At 41.4% G+C, this 23,661-nt stretch overlaps 1 protein-coding gene across 1 annotated transcript; it reads left to right on the top strand.

Moving 5' to 3' along the window:
- The first annotated feature begins 1,308 nt into the window (after window positions 1-1,308).
- Window positions 1,309-22,071, top strand: srpx (sushi-repeat containing protein X-linked). The gene is made up of 10 exons (XM_019255733.2): window positions 1,309-1,518; window positions 8,235-8,291; window positions 11,389-11,577; window positions 13,010-13,186; window positions 15,245-15,371; window positions 15,518-15,639; window positions 17,624-17,803; window positions 19,046-19,179; window positions 21,142-21,263; window positions 21,349-22,071. The coding sequence occupies exons 1-10, from the start codon at window positions 1,425-1,427 to the stop codon at window positions 21,530-21,532; spliced, it is 1,386 nt and encodes a 461-aa protein (XP_019111278.1). The 5' UTR covers window positions 1,309-1,424; the 3' UTR covers window positions 21,533-22,071.
- The last annotated feature ends 1,590 nt before the right edge of the window (window positions 22,072-23,661 follow it).

The following is a 23,661-nucleotide window of genomic DNA, read 5'->3' as shown; positions in this document are numbered from 1 at the left end:
CTCTCATACTGTCACAGTACTTACCGCTGCACGAACATGTCCTTGACACACAGTACCCTTTTTTTTGTAAGTGGCTTTGGATAAAGGCGTCAGCTGAATGACTCCTTTCAAAGGAGTTCAAACTGTCCTTTTGTTGGGTTTTTTATCAAGACCAGACCACCTCAAACCTTTTTGTGCATTCACTATTCCAAAAAAACCATAGCCAGCAAAAACAGTTCTTCAGAGCAGATTTTCTAAGAGTGTAGCCAAGAGCAGGATTTATGAATCCGATTAATGAACACAAAGAAACAAAAGTGCTCACAGAGCTATTAAGATTCAGGTTTGAGAGATTTATTATAGACTGTATGATATGTAAATTATGGACAGCGTATCTGTCGGAGTGTGGCGACTCTTGGCAGTCCTGCCTCTTCCAACTCATTAATGGACCTGAGGTGGGCCAAATGAGACCTGGTTGCTCTGTAACAACACCCACCTGTCAATCAAAGGGTCCACCCTCTTAATTATTGAACAGGTGAGTTGTATATAAATTCACCCTCAGTACAGTTGTCATGAACGGGGAAATTAGCTACAGAGACCAAAACTGTTTTTTGTACCAGGCTGTAAACATGTTTATTTCTGCTGTGAAGTTGGACATTTGAACATGGGGACTTATGGAGACTGACTCACTTCTGGAGCCAGCCTCAAGTGGACGTTTGAGGAACTGCAGTTTTTTGCACAGGATACAGGACTAGGGAACAACACAGTACGACTTGACAATGACAAAAAGGGAACGCACAAGACAGAACAAGACACAGGTGAGACTAACAAGGGTGGAACAGATGATCTAAAGTGTCGGGAAAATATATTTCTGCTGTGTAGTTGGACATTTGAACATGGGGACTTATGGAGACTGACTCACTTCTGGAGGCAGCCTCAAGTGGACGTTAGAGGAACTGCAGTTTTTAGCTCTTATTGACAGTGAAAAAATAAAAACTCCAACAGTTTTTAATCATGTAGGCAATCATTTCGTGACCTCTTAGATTTATCTTGCGACTCCTTCACGGGGTCCTGACCCCTATGTTGGGAACCGTTGATTTAAAGCAGATTGTTTTGTATTGTGTGCATATTAAAGTAAAGTACTCCAGATTCATGCTTATGTAACTAATTGAGCAGCACTGCCACTGCACAGTAAATGAGGTCAGGGACTCCTCCGAGCAGATCTGGGTTGATTTGTATTGGTTCAGTCTCTGGTGGTGATAATTAATCGAGTGCATGTCACAGTTGACCCACAGGGGTTGGCGCAGACGGCCTCCCTTGTATATCATGCCGGTGGCCGGGCCTGACTGTATTAGGAGGAGAATCCTCCCTTGTTTTTGGAGCAAGAGGCGGGCCTTTTTTGGAAAAGGAGGAATGCGCTGGAAGTTTTCCTGCAAGCTCCCCTTCACATGTTGAAGAGCGTCCGTGTCCCGCGTCTGAATATGGACATGTGGCCGCTGGTGCTCCTGTTTGTCCAGCTCTGCTTCTGCTCCGGATATGAAGGTAAGCACCGACAAAGGCCTTCAATCACACTCTTTTTATGACTGTATTAAACCCTGAAGGGTAAAATAATCGAAGAGTTTATTTTAAGACAGAAAAAAAGTGATTGGTTTGAGGCTGAGGATGAAAAGCTTTGTGCGTTTGGGGACGTTTTTATGAGTCACTTTTTGTGCATGATGCATTTGAGGCTTCTTCTTCTCCTTCTTGTCTTCTCCACTCTGGTTTCTGGTGAACCGCGTTTGTGTTTACGTGGAGGGGGTGGAAAGCGGGGGGCGCGCAGTGTGCATCTGGGGGACGTTTCTGCGCACAGAGCTCAGTCTGTGGCACTAATGAAAGCCCTGCAAACCACAGCTTCATCTTCTCTGACTTGCTCTTTTAATGCTTCTTTAAATAAGAAATGACTCTCACATCTTGTGATTGTTGGTCATGGAAGTTTTTTACATGTTTAATTGTTACTGATGAGGTATGAGTCAGTGCAGAAAGAGTCTTTCACTTAGATACTGAAATAAAGCTGCAACAGTTACTTGATTATCTGTTATATAGATAGATAGATAGATAGATAGATAGATAGATAGATAGATAGATAAACATACATTAAAGTTAACCTATAAGATAATATAAGGATGTTTCTTTAGGATATTTAGGGGCAGAAATCCTTAAAATATTCCACTTCCAGCTTCTCTAATGTGGATTTGCTTTGTTTTATGTCATTAAATTGGATTTTGAACGACATTTTTCAACATTTTCTCACTTTAAATAGATTAAACGTTTACTTTATTAATCAAAATAACCGGCTCATTCATGGGTGATTAAAAATAATAGGTAATTGCTGAAGTATGACGTCCAGTATTACAAAAAAAAGAAACTTAAGGGCTGTGCAGATCGATGAAGGCAGACAGAGCAGGGCCTGTAGCCTGCAGAGAGGAGCTGAAATGACTTCAAAGCTCAACGTCTGGATGGTGTATTATGTTTGTGTGTGTGTGTGTGTGTAGTCACAGTGGCTATGTGCCTGTAAATGGTTGGAGAGTGGCTCACCACTGCTGTATGATCATACAGGCTGAAACATGAATGCAAGCTGCACGAAGCAGATTTACACTGACAGACTAAAAACTGCCTGTCGAGCTGACTGGCCTGTACTTGTGTGTGTAGTTGTGTGTGTGTGTTTGTGTGTTTATGAGGGGTTTATTTTACAGGGGTGTGTTTATGTTTGTTCTGGTGGTCAATTAGCCCATTTATCAGTTGAGTGGTGGGAGTGCAACAGAAAGAAATGCCTGAGATACAGAGGGTTATTTCTTTGGAGCTTGGCTCATGTTCTGCGCTACAGTTAAACCAGTCGACAGGAAGTATTCTCAAAAGCCTGATCATTCTTTCCATGATGATTCCTGTGCTGATGAGAGTCAGATACATCCTCCACACACACACACACACACACACACACACACAGGGAGTAACTTGGAGAAACGCCAGCAGGAAACATCACCGGGGAACACTCTTTAATAAGTGCTAGGTCTCTGCGTCTCTGCCAGAAAAAGAAGCAACGCTTAACCAGTGAGGAAAATCCTGAAGAATTACACAGGAACAACCCAGGAACTAACTGTTAATTATTAAACGAATAAGCAACAAGCAGTTGTTGTCCTGGGGTAAAATAAATGAGCTCATCTGGACAGAAAACAGGCATCCAAGCTGCTCTGCTGAGAAAGGCATAAAATGTTAACCCCAAAGTGACGCTGGAGGAAACATCAGGGGATCACAGCGGTCTTTAGTATGCATTGTCTCTGCCAGATTTAATGGCAATCCATCCACTAGATGTTGAGATATTTCAGTCTGGAGCTGACTGACATTGCCATCCCTCGAGCCACGACATAATGAGGCCACATTTCCGACAAATAGTGAATAAGAATGAATTCCCACAAACTGTATATATACGAAAAACACTTATGTAAATAGCATGCAAACATGAATATATCACCAAATGCTAATTACATGTTTGCAAAAACACTCCCAGCATGTGTAGCATAAGCCAATGCAGTTAACTGTCTGGCAGTAGTGGAACCACAGACAGTATAAAGAGTGGACGTCATATCCGTGACGTCACCCGCTTGCTCAAACAATCCATCTGTAACGGCACCTACCTGTCAATCAAATCGGCCACGCTGGTAAATACGCATAACATAGCAAAATTTAGACTCGGTTCAGTTGTCATAAACAGGGAGTAAGGCCGTTTGTCATTCATTTACTACTGATGTATTTCCAGTAAATATCAGTTGTGTAGGATGAAAGAACTACATTGCACTACATCACCCAAGAGACATAAAAATAAGTAAAAGTTGTTAGCAGCGGTGTTCATTAGGCTGATTCACAGTTAGAAACTCATCGTTGCACACTGCTCTGCTCTGGTCTTAAACCTGCATCAGTCAACTTGTGTACCTGATCGGCACCCACAAAGTTAACAAGTAGCTGGTAAACATGGTGAAGAATTTAGCAGCTGAAGAGTCAGGAGCTGGTGGAGACCAAAAACGGAGCTATAAGTGAGTGAACCTCTTCTTATTATTATTTTATTTGATAGTGACAGGAAAGCAGAAAGAAAGAGTACATGGTGTACATGGTGTTTTGGTCTCTATAGCTAATTCCCCGTTCATGACAACTGTACTGAGGGTGAATTTATATACAACTCACCTGTCAGATTATATTAAGGCTTAAAGTTATGCAGGATTAAGAGCGTGGATGCTTTGATTGACAGGTGTGTGCTGTTACAGGTGGCTTGTTTGAGCACCCAGGTTTCACCTATGATACGACATCCATTCTTTAAATCTTCCATCACTGTAACTACTTAGCATTTGTACCTGACTGTAATGTGTTACAGCAGCAGCAGTTTATTCCTCATTGATGTGATTAAGAAACCAGCAGCAGACATGTTGGTATACAGTTTAAATGGGTTGGAAATCATCAGTGCTCCAAAAGGAATTATATAACTGTGTTGAATTGAGCGATAAAGAAATGACGTCCCATTTTATTTCCTGCTCTCTTCTGCTCCGTTGGCCTGTAGCTATTCTTCAACGTTTACGGGGAGTGAGCTTCCTTATAATGACAGTTTGTATTACGGCCCTGCAGAGGAAAGCTAATTGGACTATCAGGCCCTGAAATTTAAAGCTTATTCACTCCCAGAAGGTTTGTGAGGAAGACAAGCTGCAACGCTTCCTGCACTATTAACATTTTGTCATCTTTCTTGCCAAGAACCGCTTTGAAGTCGAATGAGATGGACCGGAATATGATGCTGGGTGCTGATCTAACCTCATCAGGCTGACATATTTATTAGATATGAATACAGAGGAGTCTTCTCTGGATCCAGAATGGGTTTTTATCAACAAAGACAACTCAGGCACAGCCAATTGAATCCTAATGCAGAGCTGCAGCGCCAACAAGCCTGCAAGTGAAGTTTGACCTGCGTCACCTTTTGGTAAGAGAAGTAACAGCAGTAAAGTGGATAAAGCCATGTCATCATTTCAACGTAACATACACCAAAAAAAGATTTTTATTACTGGTTAGCCTTCGTGTACAACAACAAACTGTATGTTGTTATTGCAGAGCTGACGTCAGACGCCACGAAAGACTTTTTGCTCTCAGACTTTTGTTTAATCTTGCACATTTTTTTGCTCGATGCGGGGAAGTTTACAGAGTTCACAGACAGCGTGTCCTCGTATGTCCTCTCTCCTCCTGAACATAAAATAGGAATGCATAAAGAAAAAAACAATAATAAACATTTGATGTTCATCATAGAAAAAAAAGTTCGTTAACATTTGATGTTCTGCAGACGTCCAGTCATGGTATAACTACAGCTCGGTCTGAGTCAGCAGGACTTGCAACACAAGATGAATTTCTATTTGATTATTTGATCTCCACTGGAGGCCGGTGTGGTGCAATGATGTTTTGTTTTAAGATATTTGTGATGGGACTTTTCCCAGTTGGAGTTCAGCATTTTTCTCTCATGCTTGTGGTCGGATTATCATTCATCGTGGGTTTTATATCTGGTTTGATCTAGTTTATATCCTGGAGGTTTTGAATTTGAGTGAACTAAAATGAAATAAGTATTATCATTATAGTTTTTTCTTTCATCCTGTAACGTGGTTTGCTGTATTTATATCATAGATTTTGGCCCTGCTTGTTGAGTGTAAGTTAACTAGTTGTTGCAGGACTGTTTCTTTTTCTCAGCTTGTTAAAAACTGTGTATGGAATAGGTGACGGTGTTACGTTTGTCTTCCAATAAAAAGGTGGTGGCACAAACGAAGAGACAAAGAAGCTGCTGCTGTAACTCGCGTTTCTTTCTAACAATCAAAGCTGAAGCAGCTTTTACTTTGTTTGCCAGTAGAAGTACATTTGCAGGTGTAAGCTCCTGCTGCTCTTATTACTGTCGAGAGTTTCTGTCATTGACCAAACAGCGCCTCCCTGTGGTAACTGTGCAACCACTGTTGTATCACTTTACAGCGCAGTCTAACAAACTCACGTTGCTTTAATAGACAAGTCAGTGTACAACAGCTCCATGTACAAAGATTCAGTCCACAGCGGCCAAGGTTTGAGTCTAACCCGAGGTCTCTCTGTCTCCACACCTTCCTGTCACTCTGCAGCTACTTAAATAAAATGTAGTCTCCAAGGCCAAAAAATAGATAAACAAATAACTCTCATGTCATCATGCCATGGGCAATCATGCACATGCACAGGCATGAAGTTGTAACTTCCACCCAACAGCAGGACACAGTGAAGCCTGGACCATTCATTTTGGCATGCCCACAGTCACACCTGCAGCAGCATGTTACAACATTATACCTTTCACTACAGCTACAATATTTATATTGGTAGAATAAAAAGCTTCCTGTGTGGGCGTCTTTCAGAGAGGTAGCTGTCACGCATAGATAGAGGTAGGCGATGCCACAGCTCACTGTGGCTGCTACTTCTTCTTCCGTTACTCCTTTTAAAAAATCAGAAAAATGATCTGTGCACAGTCGAAGTCTGGGCTAACCGCGAAGTGAAAAATAGATTGCGTTTTCTGGAAGTGCTTTTGCGGCAGCAGATAGAAATATTCTGACTTAACACACCTCAGATACCTTGTAAACGTCGTAATGCCTTGTAAAGGGAGCAAACAGTGGTGCTGTTATCAGTGAAATAAAAATGTGAGCACCACTGCAAGCGTTGTTTCCTGCGAATCCCTCGTGCATCTGCAGACAACTTTAATCCAGAGAAAAGATGGTGGACTCTGCCACCAAACGCATGAATAAAGAGGTGATTAAAGAGCATGAATACATTAAATAATCTGCTGATTAGCTCAGTTGGTAGAGCATAAACCCCACGTAAGAAGGCTCAGACCTGCAGCCCTTTGCTGCATGTCGTTCTCCATCTCTCTCTCTCTCTCTCCACATTCTGGTAGCACTTCGTCAATTAGAAACAAGTAGCTCCTGTTGCCGTGGTGTAAATTGTTGTATCTCGCTTGAAACGGCTTCAAGTTGTTACAGAACTGATAATTTCTCTGACACATGTTTCTCTTATGTTGACTGTGAAGGACACACACACACACACACACACACACACACACACACACCTTTAATTAGTTCTCCATACCTTTCTCTGCCGGCCTCCTTCGCCTCATTACATCTAAAGTTTTCCCATTAGACGGCTAAATCTGACTCACTGAGTGTGCGAGTTTACTCTGTACAATCCACGCTGTGTGATGTGACTGCTAAAACCTCAGAGCTTGTTGTGTGTGTGTGTGTGTGTGTGTGTGTGTGTGTGTGTGTGCATTAGATAGCTTGCTGTAATTTGGTCCAGACAGATTTTGTTAAACTGACAGAGAAGCCATGATGAGGAATGGAGGTGGAGGTGGAGGTGGGTGACGGGATGCGAGATGTGCTCATAGTATCGGGTTCAATGACCAACATGTGGCCGATACGTGAAGCTGAAGGAGGGAGGAACACTCGTGCACTTGTGGATCCTGAACAGAGGACACATTCACGCCGGGGTTCATAACATCCCTTCCCCCCTAACTTTTTAACCCCTTCCTCGCCCATTTCCTCTCCTCGCCGTGTCCTGATTTTACTCCACCCACCCAGCCTCTTCATCCGCTTTCCTGAAATAATCCTCCTTGCTCATCACAATTCCCCTCACATTTGTCTTTTACCAACGTCACTCAGCCGTGTCCTCCGGCAGCTCCGCAGCCACCGCGGAGAAATATTTCAGTTCTTCCTGAGTGCTGCTGCTGTTGTGTGTTTTAAATGGTTTGCTCTGTCTGTTCACTGTAAAAGTCGACTGAATATGGTAAGTATGATCCATGGGAGCTATTTTGGTGCAGAAACTTTCAAAATAGTTTCACTCCTTCCATTTCTACTAAATGCAATAGAGAAAGAAAAGAAAAAACTCCGCTGGGTTGAGCAGAATGACTCTCTGTGTGAAACAGATTTTCATTTTTCCAAACCAGCCGGAAAAAGAGGATCTTTTGAGATGTATTCCTCGTGCATGTGGTCCGTCCAAAAGATCCAAACCCCCCCCCTCAGAGCCTGGTTCAAATGAAAAGTTAAGCAATGTTTTGAAGCTTGTTTCTTGGTGCTGTACAAAAAAAAAAAAAGCCCCCCTCAGGTCAGCCCAGGACAATGCTCTCAAACATTGCCTAACATCTTGGATGCAGCTCTTTTCGTTTGTGTTAGTTGCTTTTTCTTCTTTTCTTTCATCCCCAGGGTCAGGACAGTATGCCTACGGAGACGACGAGGACTGGCATTCTCGTAGATATAAAGGTGACTACATGCTGAGTTTGACACGCACGCATACATCACATCATCAAAAAAAAAAGCATAAAAAGTCTGCTGAGAAATGCAGAAATACTGAGAGTCGTGGCCATTTAGACGATACACCATCTCATCTGGTCAAAGCCTTCAGGAAGTATACTTCGAAATCACTTTGACACATAGACAAACTTTGCAATTACAACCGTGGTGCCCAAAAAGTCTTAGCATGTGAAAGAAGCAGCTGTAAAATGGTTTTAAACCTACGAAATGATCAGAATTTGATCTGTTTGGTCCAGTACCTTAAATTAGATCAGTGTTTCCCAACACACTTTTTATCACCTTTGTACCACCTGAGAAAATATTAGGCTCTCTAAATCTATTACGACTGTTAAAATTCAGTATTTGATCCACATTTCTCTTCCTAATAGTTCCTATTTTCAGACACAGTTCGTGTCAGTGTTTAACAACCTTTCATTTTAGCACCGCTTACTAGTTTTTCATCACAGCGCAATTCACGCCTGGGCAATCACTTCCACAAAGGGCCGGTGTGGCTGCAGGTTTCCTTTCCAACCGTGCAGCAGCACACCAGACTTGACTCAACTTAAATCAACTGATCACAGAGTTGATTGGTCAAACTGTGTGCTCTTGGTTGGTTGGAACAAAAACCTGCAGCCGCACCAGCTCTTGCACAGGCCTGGTGTAATTCATAAAAAAATGGGGTGATCGGGCTTGGACGTTATTATGTAGCCTGCTTACAGTGAAACAAAAAATATATACAGAAACTACATTTAAGCAATATTATAGTTATTTTAATTTAACATTTTCATACATTCACAGTATTTTATGCTCCTCGTACCACTAGATGGAGCTGGCGTACGTACCGCAGTTTGAGAATCACTGGATTAAATAATTTTATCCCCATTCAAATTAGCAGAGGGGTAAACCAGGAGTTAGTCTCTGGTGCATTCATCTGAGTAATTTATTTACAAGAGGAATGAACTTTCGTTTCGGCTTCCAGCACCACCGAGCAACTTTCATAATAAAAAAGATGTATCCAGCTCTTATTGGTGCAAACTTTGCTTCCAGACATTGCAGACGGATTCATTTATATGAATTTAAGTTTAATTGCAAATATTTTGATGTTTTATTGGAAGAGAAAAGACTGCTCTGTTAGCTGGGTCAGGGTTTGATGTATGGAATATAAAGAAAACTGAAAAATGAACACAAGGTTTGAATTATCCATTAACCACTTATCATTATCAAGATTGCAAAGAGGCATAATCCAGCAGCAGTTAGTTCAGTCAGTAGTTGAGTAAAAGGACTAAAGTTACAGCTTTAAATTCAGGGTCAGTTAGATACGGAACATTATCGTCCAGGCCAAACCGAAAACTCTCCTCTTGTGTAAAGGCTCAAATGTAATATTATTTTCTCTTACTCAGTGGTTGTGGAGGATTTGCCAACACACACATATACAGAGGGAGAGAGAGCGAGTGAAGCTTGCTGTGTAATGAATACTCATTTTTATTCCAACTGGAAATTAGCCTGAACTGGTGTGTATTCTCCTCTCCAAAGTGTGTGCATGTGTGCATGTTGGCCACGGGGCTGAGTGTTTGTCCGGAGCCAGCAGGAAATAAACTGCAGATTTCGATTTCCCTGCGTTGGAATAGAAACCGTGTGTTCAAACTTGGACGCAACCAAGGAATTTTTACACAAGCTTGTAAGAGACGGGAAGTTTTATTCGAGCGATAGTTCAACATTTTGATGAAAATGAGGTGATATGATCAAAACCACTCATAAAGGCAACAGGTAAACAGTTAGGCTGGCTCTGTCCAAATAATCTAAATCTAATCTAAACATCTTCAAACATCACAGCGTAGAAAAATATATTTATGATTTAGCGCCCCAAGTTTCAGAGTGCAGCAGTCGTAAATACAGACAGCTGTACTCGTGTATTTGTGTCTGATTACATCACTTATGATCAAAAACATCAACACCAGACAAGAAGCACAGCCTGTGTCATTATGTCCATAGAGGCCTGGTTACATCGCCTGCTTGCCCAGCTCCGGTTCTGGCACGACACCGGCTGCTCTCCCTGTCAGGATTTGCCCATTTGGGCTTGAAGACCTCCTCCAAATAGCCTGTGGTACAAACACTAACACTCCTCCTGTGCTCTGAGTTCACAGTCCGAGCAGCCCCGGCTAACATGCTGAGCTAACAGCAGCTACAGTTTATTTCACTGTCCACTACGTAAAAACCTGAAAACATTTTCTCCGTAAAATATGATCCAGTTTCACCAAAATCAGTGAAATAGTTGGTGGTGTGTGACGTTGTGCAGTAAAGTTACATAGAGCAGAAGCAGACAGACACACCACCCACCTGATTATAAGCCAGTGTAGCATCAACATGATTTAAAACTTATTTACTGGTAGAAAAGTTACGCCGTGTTGCTTTAAAACTTTAAATATTACATCCCATTGCAAGTAATCTAGGAATTTAGGCCAATAAATAGCCTGGCACATAATCCCCCCCCCCCCCAAAAGACTGCAAAGTGTAATTATTCACTTTGCCTTTCACACTGATTAAACAAAGAAGCTACATTGTGTTGATTAATGAGCTTAGAGGTGCTAGTAGGTGGATTTCGTTACCTTTGGACAGAGCCTGGTAAGTTGTTTTCAGCCTCCGTGCTAAGATAAGGTGCTGGTGGTAGCTGTGGTCAGTCTAATAAATATCTTGGAGTATAACAAACAGCTGATACCTAAAGTATAAACAAAGAGCTGCATTCTCAACACACACACACACACACTGAAGTGTAAGTCTCTCCACACATCATTATCTGTCTTTTCCTCAAGTGAGACTATCTTCTTTCCCTCACGAGACACTGTTGGATTATGGAAAGTTGCAGATAAGGTAATGAGAAATCCGCCCCATCTGTCTGAACTCAGATGATGGGCGGGTTTTCACCGTTTTCACGCCCGAGCAGGAAACCCTTTCTAAGCTTTTACAGCCTACAGGTAAGTGTTTATTATCGAATACTGACATTGAGAAGGCCGTTTCACTGTGTTAAAACCAAAAAAGGTCAGCGCAGCTTTCTTTGCTCCGTTTGTAGGGACGCCGTGGTGTGCGCCCATTAAGGTTAAACACGGTGACGTGAGCTGCCGCACGCCCAGAGGAGAGCACTACAGGAACGTGATGGGCACGCGCTGTAAAATCCGCTGCAAGCAGGGATACGAGGCCCAGAGCACGGAGGTGGTGTGCATGGCCAGCAAACACTGGTCCTCTAACTACGCCTGCAGAGGTAAGAACTGAACACACACAGGTTCATTCTTGGTTAATTGCTGACTGTTTTCACAGCTTCGAACCACCTCACTGAGAGGTTTGTTTGGTTCCTGTCATGGATGTTCTCCACTTTAATCTCACATTTTTAGATCATTTTAATTGCCTGTAGCTGATGTTCAGGATTTTATAGACTGGTTCATGTTTATACAACTAATTTATGCACAATTACATGGATCAGTTTCATTTCCTTGAAGTCTATTCTCGGCTGGGGTGTGAAATCCTAAAAACAGTATTTCAATCACTCCAGGGTGCTTATTAAAAATTACCACTACCAATAATGATGTTAAAGAGGGATTATGATCTCAAGAGGTAGTTAGTACAATTTTAGAAATCTGCTTTTTCTAGCATGCCACATATGGAGGTCACGCAGGGTCGAACATGTCTTGAGGTCACTGTTAGGGGACGCTGACTTCTTTTACAGAGCAGCCGTTTAGGAAAGCAGACTCTATTCTGATCACGGTAACCGAGGTCAGAGGAGCTTCCGACATTCACCTTGTGATTTCACACAATGTTTATAACCTACGTCACAGGCGGAGTCAAGTGATGATTGATGATGGGTGTTCTCCCTCCACACCTAGGTCCATTTAAAGTGACCAGTAACTGACCAGGTGCCAGTCGAAGGCCAGGGAACTGAATGTTGCCTTCCTGGACATAATAGATAGCTTGCCGTTAATATTTCATTACAGTGTCTTCAGCCTAGAATTTTTTTTACCCATGTTTTGTTTTGTTTGTGTTGCCGTCAGCACATTCAGAAATATGAATGAATGAATTTCTGAATGTGCTGACAGCAACACAAACATGGGTAAAAACTTCTCTTTGACTTGTTCTGGGTGTATAGTATGTGTGATGTGACCAGCATGAGTCTGGAAGAATGTGGGACCGACTCGGGAACTTCTGATGAACTTTGAGAGTGTCTCGATTTCTCCTTGGTCGATAAATATTACAGCATAAGACAACAGAACATTTGATTTCAGCATTTTCTCCACAACAATGTGCTGTCCATTCTTTATACTGTCTGTGGTAAGCAGCTACATAAATCATCAAGTAATTCACAAAATTATCCCTCAAGTCTTAAAGCTGTCTCCAACACTAGAGTCAGATGACAGTGTACCAACAGTATTACCTTTTGTCTAGACTAATGACTAATGAGCAAACACCTTGTACTGTAGATTCAGTGAGTAGTTGTCCTGAGGGTATATAGACGAGCTTCTTTTAAACTTGTCATGACAAGTGTGTCGATAAATCCTCTATTCTCCTTGATGAGGCTTCAATTAACATTTCAACATAACACATCTTGGACACTTTCTCTCTACTGATTGAAATTACCTTTATCAAATAGACGCGGGGGCAAAAACAAACCTTCCATGAACCTTCACGTCTTTCTTTGACAGAGATCCGCTGTCCCAAGCTGAGCATGCCCGCTAACGGCGGCTACAAGTGTTCGGACGGCTCCTACTTCAACTCTCGCTGTGAGTTTTTCTGCTCCCCTGGGTTCAGTCTGAAGGGCCAGAAGACGGCGACCTGCCAGCACAGCAAGGTGTGGAGCGCCGGAGTACCCACCTGTGTTGGTAAGAGAGTGTGTGTGTGTTATTCTTTGTGCATAATTTCATCTCCAACCAGGAGACAACTTACTGTAAAAACCTTTGTAACAGGTAATTTTCCTGCTTAAAGTCCACGTGAAACAAAAAGCAGAGTGCTGTCTATGAAAATATATAGTGGTGAGTGTGTATGACCCTCGTCAGCGTCTACCTTCCAGTGAACACAGTCGTGCCCCTGGGACCAAACAAAATCTCTGAAACTACCCAGTTTGTTTTTCTTGAGTTTCTTTGAGTTGGTCTCAAAAAGCTGAGCTCAAATCTGGTCCAGTCTGGCTGCAGAGCTCGGTTCTGTTGCCAGTTAATTAGTCCATTAATCTATCTGTACATCAACTCCAAATCAAATAAAGTTGAAGCTTAGCAGTCGGAGGACATCAGAGGAAAAACCAGCAAATATATTGCGCGTAAAATATGTTCCGGTTTCACCAAAATCACTGGATAAAGTTATAAAGTTTTGCTTTTTTTCATAGACTGTATCAATCAGCCCCAGACTGCAGGATGAGTCATCAACAACTTTTTAGAGTGTATCAGGAAATTGCAAACTCTAAAATATCATGAAGAATCTAAAAGATACTGGAGGATAGGTGACATATATTGTTAGAAGTGTTGGATATAAACATCATGTGAACTTTAATGCATGTCAGCTTCAGATTTTACTGTGCAAAAGTCTAAGACATCTTAATATAAGGTTATATGTCTCTAGTCAGACACTCAGACATGCTGTGGTTTGTCTCTCATTACCAGGAAATGATGAATGATTGTGAGTCTGAGCCTGAAAATGACTTGAATAGTCTGCAACCTTGTGGACAATCAGACTGAGCCATCACAAGGCTGTTTGTGATGTGACACTGAGTCTCCTTATCAGTGTGTGAGGACACATTCAGCCTCGTGTCTCCTCAGAATAATGACGATGATTCACTTTCTCAACATGTGCTCTGACTCTTCAAACCAAGTCTCTGTCTCGATCATTAGACTTTGATTAGAGATGAATGAAGAAAATAGGTCCAGGTGTTTTTGTTGGAAAAGGAAGCTGCTGATTTTTTAAACAGCTAAGACGAGGAGCTCACTTTCTTGTTTATATTAAATATTTGTGAAAGACTCAATCCCACGACCAAGGTCAACAACAGCAGACATAGCAGCAGCTAATATTACTGACTAGTCCAGCAGCAGTCAGCCCAGCTCGGTGTATGTCTTTCAGCCTTTTATTCCACCGAACTCTCACCAACCACTAAAAGTCAGTACAAGATTTTGTCTTTTTTTTCTCTTCTTAGCTTCCTCTGTCAACGTCTTCTTCGGTCTTTTCATCGCTGTCATTATGTCCATAGAGCCTGGTTACATTGCCTGCTTTCCCAGCTCCTGTTCTGGCACGACACCGGCTCTGCTTTTCATTAACACTCACAAAAACCTCCTCTACCTCCTGGTAGTCCAAAACTCCTCTGATACAAACACTTAACAGAGCAGCCCAGCTAATAAACTGAGCTGAACTAACAGAAGCTACAGTTAATTAGTGGAGTCGAGGCAGGGAAAGTGGAGGACATCAGAGAAAACCACAAAATCCAGTTTCATCAAAATCAGTGAAATAGTTGGTGGTGTGTGACTACATACATAGTGTGAGAACAGACAGGGACACCACTCACCTTATTACAAGTCAGTGTAACATCATAATGATTTTAAATGTGTTATTTTATGGTAGAAAAAGTTACACAGTAACTTGACTCAGATGTTGGACCACGTTGCCTCCTCTACTCTCCTCCTGCCAGTGACCCAGAAATAAATCTCAGCACGTCATCTCGAAGGATGTATCAATTTGTAAGAGGCTGCTTTTATCTACCTCAGTCTGAGAACAGAAAAACACGTTGCACATCTATTTCTTGAGACAGGTGCACGGCATGAGGACGAAGTTGACTGAAGTCAAGGATCAAATCTAAACTAAAAAAAACTGATGTGCAAGTACAGAAAACGTCAGCACAGTCAGTTACTGTGTGCACGATGTTCTCTCTTTGTTAAAGCTTTCCATCACTCTCTCTGTAGATATGGATCCTCCAAAGATCAAGTGTCCTAATGTGAAGGATAAATGGGCAGAGCCAGGAAAACTGACATCGAGGGTGACCTGGGACACACCGGAGGGTGTTGACACTGCAGACGGCATCCTCACAGAGTCAGTCTCATCTCCACCGAACCTTTTTAAAAGCTTTACCCTCATTTTGCTCCACTGCACTCTGTCTGTTTTATTCCTGCCGGTAATCCTCCACCCTGAACGGGGAGATCACAGTGAAAGGTTAAAACAGAGCCTGTCTTTTTCAGTGTCATCCTGAAAGGGAAACCTTCAAAGTCAGACTTCCCGGAGGGGCTCCACAAGATGTCCTACACTGTGTTTGACCGTGCGGGGAACAAAGGATCCTGCCGCTTCACTATCAGAGTGCGAGGTGAGCTTCTAAAAGATGTTACACTGGTTATTTCAAAGACGTCTCCCAGAAAGAGCCGTGTAATAAGGCTTAATGTGTCGGGGAGAGACGATTATTCTGATACTCCAATAGCCTATTTACATGACAGCCCGTTATCCCAAATACAAGTCCACTTTTTCCGAGAACACACTCCTCCTGCTCTCAGTATCTTTTTGTATGATAACTACTTGGTTAGATTTAGGCACCAAAACCACTTCAGAGATCAGAAGAGTTTAAATAAGTATGTGTGTATTCTTGAAAAACAACCTTCGGAGCAATGGGCGCTTGTTTTATGAATTTGTTGTTGTGGAGAAATTTCTGAAGTCAAAGGTCAATGCTGAGGTCAGTAATGAAGAAAGTGTTCAGGAGCCTCTGATGTCTTATGCTGTATTATTTATTGACGCTTGGCCCAAGGAGAATTAGAGACACTCTCAAAGTTCATCAGAAGTGCCTGAGTCGGTCTCACATTCTGCTCAACTCGACTTTAAACCCCAAGATAACACCACAAATACTACACGCCCAGAATTTGTCAAAGAGAATGTCTTTACCCATGGAGGTGTTATTGTCAGCATGTTCTAGTCTGGAGACACAGATGTCTGTTTACACAGATTGGAACGTCAACAGCAGCTATCTATTATGTCTAGAAAGGCAGCAATAGGTCTCTGTGACCCTGGACACCACAGTGTTGAGATAGACTGGCACCTACTGTTCCCAACCAAAGCCAAACAACTAATACTGCCGAGGATCTCAAGGCCCACACGTGACCTCATGTTACCTAGGGATAGAAAATTCCATAACAGTTGCAAGTGTAACCTCGTGTAACCATATCTTTTAGTCAATGCACAGCAGGTCGATTGAATATGCAAAAATATGATTATTGTTTAAAACAACAGTACAATTATAATTCCATCGATTTTTTTCTTTTTATTTGGGAATTTGGGTCTGTAAAATAAAACAAAACCAAATGTTCTGACCTTAACTGACATCTTAAAGAAAAGCAGGTCTGTTGTGTTGCCAGCAGCTGCTCAAATGAGATGGTGATGTGTGCAGATGGCCTTGATGTCTTGAAGTTTGAAGTTTACAGTACAAGTTGTGACATAAAATAGACGTGTAGCAGAATAATGGAACATATAGCTATATAATTTCTATTATTTGTGATTAACAACATTACTTTGTTGATTATATTTCTATTATTTGTGATTAACAACATTACTTTGTTGATTATAATTCCACTATTTGGTCCATCATCTTTCATGAACATTGATTTACTTTACATGCAATCATGTGACATTTCCTGACTTCAGGCCATTGGCTGTATTTGTTTCACCCTCAGTACAGTTGTCATGATATATAGAGACCAAAACAGTTTTTTGTACCAGGCTGTAAACATGTTTATTTCTGCTGTGAAGTTGGACATTTGAACATGGGAACTTATGGAGACTGACTCACTTCTGGAGCCAGCCTCAAGTGGACATTTGACGAACTGCAGTTTTTTGGCACTTCTGCATAGGCTTCACTTCACAGATGCAGAGGTTGTTGCTTAGTTTAGACACACCTAGTGTCTTAATGATGAAGAAATCCGAGCTTGATTCTTCCAGTTTTAATCTTACAAGGTTGAAACGAAGATTTGAAATCCTCGTCATTGTTTGATGTGGAAGTTTTTCCACCACAAAAGTTGTCCATCCATTAAGTATGCAAGGTTCCGCTTCATATGAGTTTTTAATCATTCATTAGTTCATCAATATTTATACAATTTTGTGTGAGGAGGACGTTTATGTCTCCTTCAATCTCCCATCAGATAGTTGTCGAAATATTTTAACACAAACCAAAGTGGTGGAGCAGCAGACAGACCAACCATCTGACCAGAGCCTAAAATCTTCCAACCAAAGTCCCTCCGTTTCTTTACATCTGTACACACATCAAATGACATTTGTCTTTCCTTTAATCCCACCTTTCCTTTGTGTAGTGCGCCGCTGCAGCCCGCTCTTTGCCCCTGACAACGGTTACATGAAGTGTGACAGCGACAACGACAACTACGGAGCCACGTGTAACTTCAAATGCACCGGCGGCTACGAGCTGCAGGGCAGCGCTGCCAGAGTGTGTCAGTACGGACTCACCTGGTCGGGCACGGACACAAACTGTGCACGTACGTACTGCATGCAGATACACGCACATTTAAAAATGCATTATTTATTTATTTTTAATTGCTCATAGGAGCAAGCAACAAATGGAACAAACAAAAGGTGACCTATGACATTATTTCTAATAAATTGGTGCCTTTTTTCCTAAAATATTTTATCCATAGTTTCAGTCTGTAAGTACATTTCTTAAATTTACACACTCAGTTTGCTTACACGTCATCTTGTGGAAGGTGTACGTAGTATTAATGTCTACAGGGATTACTCCCAGTACTTCAGCCTTGAGATTCATTTGCAAGAAGAAACTTTGGGCACAACCTAAAAAGTGGAAGTAGTTTGACGATAGCTCTCCAAACTTTCTCCACGCTGTTAATTTCTTTACCTTTGTGAAGTTAAAACCTCAGTCTGTTGTAAATGTTTTATGTATTTGCAGTAACAACACGTTTATATCAGGTTTTTACCACGCAGTGTTTCCAGATTGAGTGTTTTATGCCCAGTTTGACTATATTTTATTTGAGTGGGCTGGGCTAAATAGTTTTGGATGTCTTGTGGGTACTTGTACTTGTGGATACTTTGGGCTACTTTTTGTACCATTCGATGGTTTTCCATCATTAAATCGGCCTCCACTTTTCACGTTAGTATCATTGAGATCAACAGAGTTGAATAAGCTTGCATGGTTACTGATATAATTGTTATAACTCGGCTGTAATCAAATTAATATTCGTGATCTGTGACAAACGCCTTTAATTGTGCACATCTGACCTTTGACAATGAAGACAGTTGAATATAATGTAAAGGACTTGGCGATTAGGGTGACTAGTATTCAGACATATCCAACATAGACACAGCTTTGCTCTCCAAGTTCAGCAGCGATGATCACAACAGTGTTGGGTAAACTTTACCTACCAGTAGTGCCAAACTGGTTCCAGTGGAAGCTCCTGAAGCTCAGTGGAGGATAATACAGCCCCTCTGCTATCAATCGATTAGAAGAATCGATACTGTATCGAACGTCTGTATCTGTGAGACATGAAAAAGTAGTGGATGTGAGAGACTGTGCAGCAGACCATCAACAGTTAACACTCAATGCTGCATGTTTTGTTCACTCATGCATCAAAGACACTTCTTTGATGCATGAGTTTCTTATTCCATCTGCTCCACAAGCCCAAGAGAAATTGTGCAGTATCTCTCCGTGGTACAGTGTTATATTGAACTCTGTGTCAACTTCATTTATACATTCAATGTCATCACAGCCATGAACATCAACGTGGGAGTGCGTTCAGCTGCTGCACTGCTGGACCAGTTCTATGAGAAACGACGGCTCCTCATTATCTCTGCCCCAACGGCTGCCAATCATAATTACCGCTTCCAGATGACTAACCTGCAGGTGAGGCATGACTCAAAGAGACAACGTGTGAGATGACGGGGGAAAAACAGAAAAAGAAAAGTGGCGTGGAGGTCGGTGCTGTGCAAAAAACGCAGTGTGTTTTTTCTCTCGCTTAGCTGCCTAAGTGAAGTGAGTAAAAAAATACAAGGAAGGGATGAACAGAAAATGTTGCAGCGATGAATAAATGATAGTGACACTGGCTTTAGTAAGGCTATTCTGGGGCTGGATGCTTGTCACAAACCATTAAGTCAGAGCTGTCTTTAAACGCCGGACCTTTCAGAGTGACGGGGTCATCAGCTGGAAGACAACATCATGTTAAAAAGACAGTTTGTGGACGGTGTGAGTCACCAGCCTTCGACTCTGTCAGGTAGTTATTATCAGGAGCTGTTTGTGTTACTCAGAGCTGAAATGGTTGGAAGGATTGGATTGGATTTTAAAAAATCTATTTCTTTAACAAAGAAAAGAAAAACTGCCAATGCAGAAAGATTACTTCAATCCAGAGCCTCGCTGATACTGATTTTATTTTCATGTGTTTTTATTATAAACAAAGGAAAAACTTGAAGCACACTCACACTGGAAACAAATGCATACGTGCATGAACATGACTAGAATAAAAAATAAAAATATTACTTTATTTTTAAAATTTGTAGTAGTTATATTACCTGACCGTCATTATTGGCACTTCAGTGATGATTACGGCCTGACGGCATCACAGTCGTGCCAATAATGACGGTAAAGCACGCCCTGTCATGTAATATTGTGATTATACAAAATTTACCTATTTAAATAAAACATATAATCTAAAGAGTCTGACTAATAACTGGAAAACAATCAGTCACAGCAGTAAGTTTAGCCTTAGTAACGCCCTGCAACAGAGACTTCTAGTTCTGTCTTGTTGTGACTGAGATATCTGCTGGAAACCATTGACTCCATTGAGGGATTTAACAGCCAACATGTACCACTCACGTGTGTTTTTAATCAGTGTAGTCAGCGTCCCACCGCACAGCTGCTGGAGGATGTGATCCAAACGTTTGCAATAACTCCACAGCGCTGTAAAGTCCAAAAATCAAAAGGCGTCGATTTCTAAAATGAACAGCATGTTTTGATCTGATGAAATATTCAGCTTCAGTCCATATTAGTCGACCTTCAGTCTTTAAAAACAACATTTTCTCTGCAGACACTAAACTGTTTGATCTGCAACACACAAACGAGGCACACACCTGTACTAACGAGGCAGCTCCATAAAATCCAGAATATTCACTAAAGAAAGCTGAAATATGAAAGTCAGATTTATTACTTTATTATAAATTATTTTCAGGATTCAGAGATGGAAATCTTTTAAGATGAGCGCACAGCTTTCCCCTTCTAATTCATTATTCTGCACAGCGAAGCTCAAACATCCAAGTGAAGTAAAACTAAGCAGCGGGGAGGGGAAGTTTAATTGATCATGAAATAATCATTAGTTGCAGTCTTTGAGCTGTCTGTGCTGACTTTTTACACTTTGCCAGTGTTTCTCAAACTTTTCCACACCTCAGAAAATATTCATCTCTCCAAGTAACCACCAACAGCGTAGGCTGACCCTGCTCAGCTACAGACGAGGGGCAGGTTCATTCATAATAAGACCTTATCTCCTTATCTGCACTTCTCTTTCTGATATTACACATCTGGAGTTTTTGAACCATCACATTTTAGCTCATAACTAACCATGGATGTATGCATGCTACCTGCATGATTGTGACTGCAGAGCATCCTGATGTGGAAACAAAATATATTATTATAAGGTAGTATTAAATGTGTCCATATTCCAGCGACTCCTCCACCTCCTCGTCCGTGAGGAACCAATGTTTCATGATGCAAGCTGAGCTCTGCTTCTTCTGCCTGCAGGGGAATAACTAACAAAGCTATAAAACAACAAAAGTTATAGATCTGTCTTCCTCTCTGTGCGTTTTCCTTTTTGAACAGCACGCTCAGTGTGGACTGGACCTGAGGCATGTGACGGTAATTGAGCTGGTTGGGACTTACCCGGCACAGATTGGTCGAATTCGACACATGCTGCTGCCTCCAGGACTGGCTCTGCAGCTCAGGTACTCTCTCTCACACACACACAAACACACACTTTTTTTTTTAATGTATCTTTGGCTGCTTACTGATCTCATGTGCGTTTCCTAGGTTACAGCTCCAGATTCCTCAAAGGTCTTTCCAAATGGTGCTGGTAGACAAGCAGGGCACGGACAAGCAACGCTACCCGTTCCCGATCACATCGGCTGAATTATTCACCACCATCGACACCTTCCCTCTCCGCAAGGACGAGATGGTGCTGCAGCAGGAGGCGGGCCAGACCTGTCAATCATAAAAACCCACTTGACTTTCTGCCATTTTTTATTTTGATCCTTTTCCTCCTCAGTCACTACACACTCAGATCTTCTGTTTCTCCCGACATGACACACACTCCTACCTGAACTCATTCAGTCCTGTATCTAGAAGGTGTGTGTGTGAGTGTGTGTGTGTGTGCGTGTGTGTGTGTGTGTTAGTCATGGTGCTGATCTGAAGCTAAACTTATCAAAAGATGTTACTCAATGGAATGGGTCATACAGTACATTACAATCATATTGATTCCTGTGTCTTGTCTTTCTATGTTTTTTATTATTATAATTAATATTATCAAAGCAGAAATATGTTTTACTATTTTGTACAAAAGGTCTTTTTACTGTATGAACTGGAAAAACTCTTTGCCTGTCTAATATTTATGTCTCACTCCTCCAATAATGATGTATTCTTACACTCTCTGGAATACTGTGTGTGTTTTATGTACAGGACAGGACAGCTCTGTTAGTACACTGTACATCTACTTCTGAATTTACAAGACACTGATTAAATATGACTATCATCGAGGGTGTGATCTTTGGCGTGTTAATGTGAGTGCAAGAGACGTGTGTGTTCATCTAAGGACAAGTCGAGCGAGATTTTGGAAAAAGGGGGAAATGATGGCTCCAAAAATATCTTTATATTTATAGTTATCCTCTTCTGAACTTTGTTTTCTTAAAACCTACAATCTGTTTGTTCAAAGCATCTTTGTGCTTCTAGTAAATTATCTTATTTGCTTCTTTAGTACCAATTCACGTCATCTCATGTACAGAATTTAAGGCAATAGCCAGAACAAAACTGGAAACAGCTCGACACTATCAGTCTTTTCAGCACCTCTTCAGGTGTGTTCAGACCACTGACAGTATAAAGAATGGACATCATATCCATGAAGGTAGGTCTGGCTGCTGTCTTGGCTTGGTTAATCTAAAATGTGGATCGTCAGCGGACCTGAGGTGGGCTGAATGCTCAAACAAGCCATCTGTAACAGCACTTGTCAATCAAAGCGTCCACGCTCTTAATCGTGCATAACTTTAAGCCTTAATATAATGTGAACAGGTGAGTTGTATATAAATTCACCCTCAGTACAGTTGTCATGAACAGGGAAATTAGCTACAGAGACCAAAACTGTTTTTTGTACCAGGCTGTAAACATGTTTATTTCTGCTGTGAAGTTGGACATTTGAACATGGGGACTTATGGAGACTGACTCACTTCTTCTGGAGCCAGCCTCAAGTGGACGTTTGAGGAACTGCAGTTTTGGGCCTTTGGTGCAGACATTAGCCTGTAGTCTGTAGTGTACACATGATTGTTTGAACTCACATATTCCCGTCTAATCATTAACTTCGTAGGCAATGGTGCTATGTATAAAATCTATTCACGTTCCACATTCAGCCCATATCAGAAAATTCACCGTTACCTTAGCAACAACAACAATTCAGCATATTTAACCATTTAATTCGTTAGAACTTTAGCTAATGTGTTGTTACAGGTTACATTTTTTTAAATTAATTTAGAAAAGTAAGCTTCAGCATCAGTGACCCTCAAACTTAAATTTTTCTTGGACCTTTTGGGCAAAAAAAAGCTTAATTATTTGGGAGTTTGTCACAAATCTACAACAGCTTTTCTAGCTTTACACTTAAAAGTCTCATATAAATAGTTTAACACTGGGAATAAAAAGGCATTTAACAGTCGGTCTATGGAAACGTGTGTGTTTATTTCAAAATATTCCTGTAACACATTTGGGACAATGTTGCTTGAATACAGTGAGTTTGATGCTTGGAAACCAGACACAACAGAGACAGTACATGCTGTACATCAAGAGCTTCTTCGGGGTATCAGGTATTGCACGAGCCTCTCATCTAGAAGTATGTTGCACAGTGAACACCATGTATTATTACTATAATTGTGCAGTGTGTGAAAACAGTTTCGCTCTGGGAGTTCAGAGCGGAGGGTTTCTTCCCAAGGACAAGCGGACAAAATTGGCATTCCACATGAAAAATGATTGCACAGGGTTTAACTTGAGAATTGTTTTTTTTGTGAATTGTGTGATTCATCACAGGATGCTGAATCGCAGAGCCCCGGGCGACAGGGACAAGGTGACTGACTCGTTATTAGGCTC

The sequence above is a fragment of the Larimichthys crocea genome, chromosome XVIII (assembly GCF_000972845.2).
Source record: "Larimichthys crocea isolate SSNF chromosome XVIII, L_crocea_2.0, whole genome shotgun sequence".
NCBI classification, from domain to species: Eukaryota; Metazoa; Chordata; class Actinopteri; family Sciaenidae; genus Larimichthys; species Larimichthys crocea.
Note: the sequence above shows the minus strand (reverse complement) of the source record. Positions and strands in the feature narration are given on the sequence as shown.

Excerpts from the sequence above, each read along its gene's own strand:
- srpx (XM_019255733.2), top strand. The coding sequence starts at position 1,425 with ATGTTGAAGAGCGTCCGTGTCCCGCGTCTGAATATGGACATGTGGCCG. Across the intron at positions 13,187-15,244 it reads CGGAGTACCCACCTGTGTTG|ATATGGATCCTCCAAAGATC; the intron begins GTAAGAGAGTGT and ends CTCTCTCTGTAG. Across the intron at positions 21,264-21,348 it reads GGACTGGCTCTGCAGCTCAG|GTTACAGCTCCAGATTCCTC; the intron begins GTACTCTCTCTC and ends TGCGTTTCCTAG.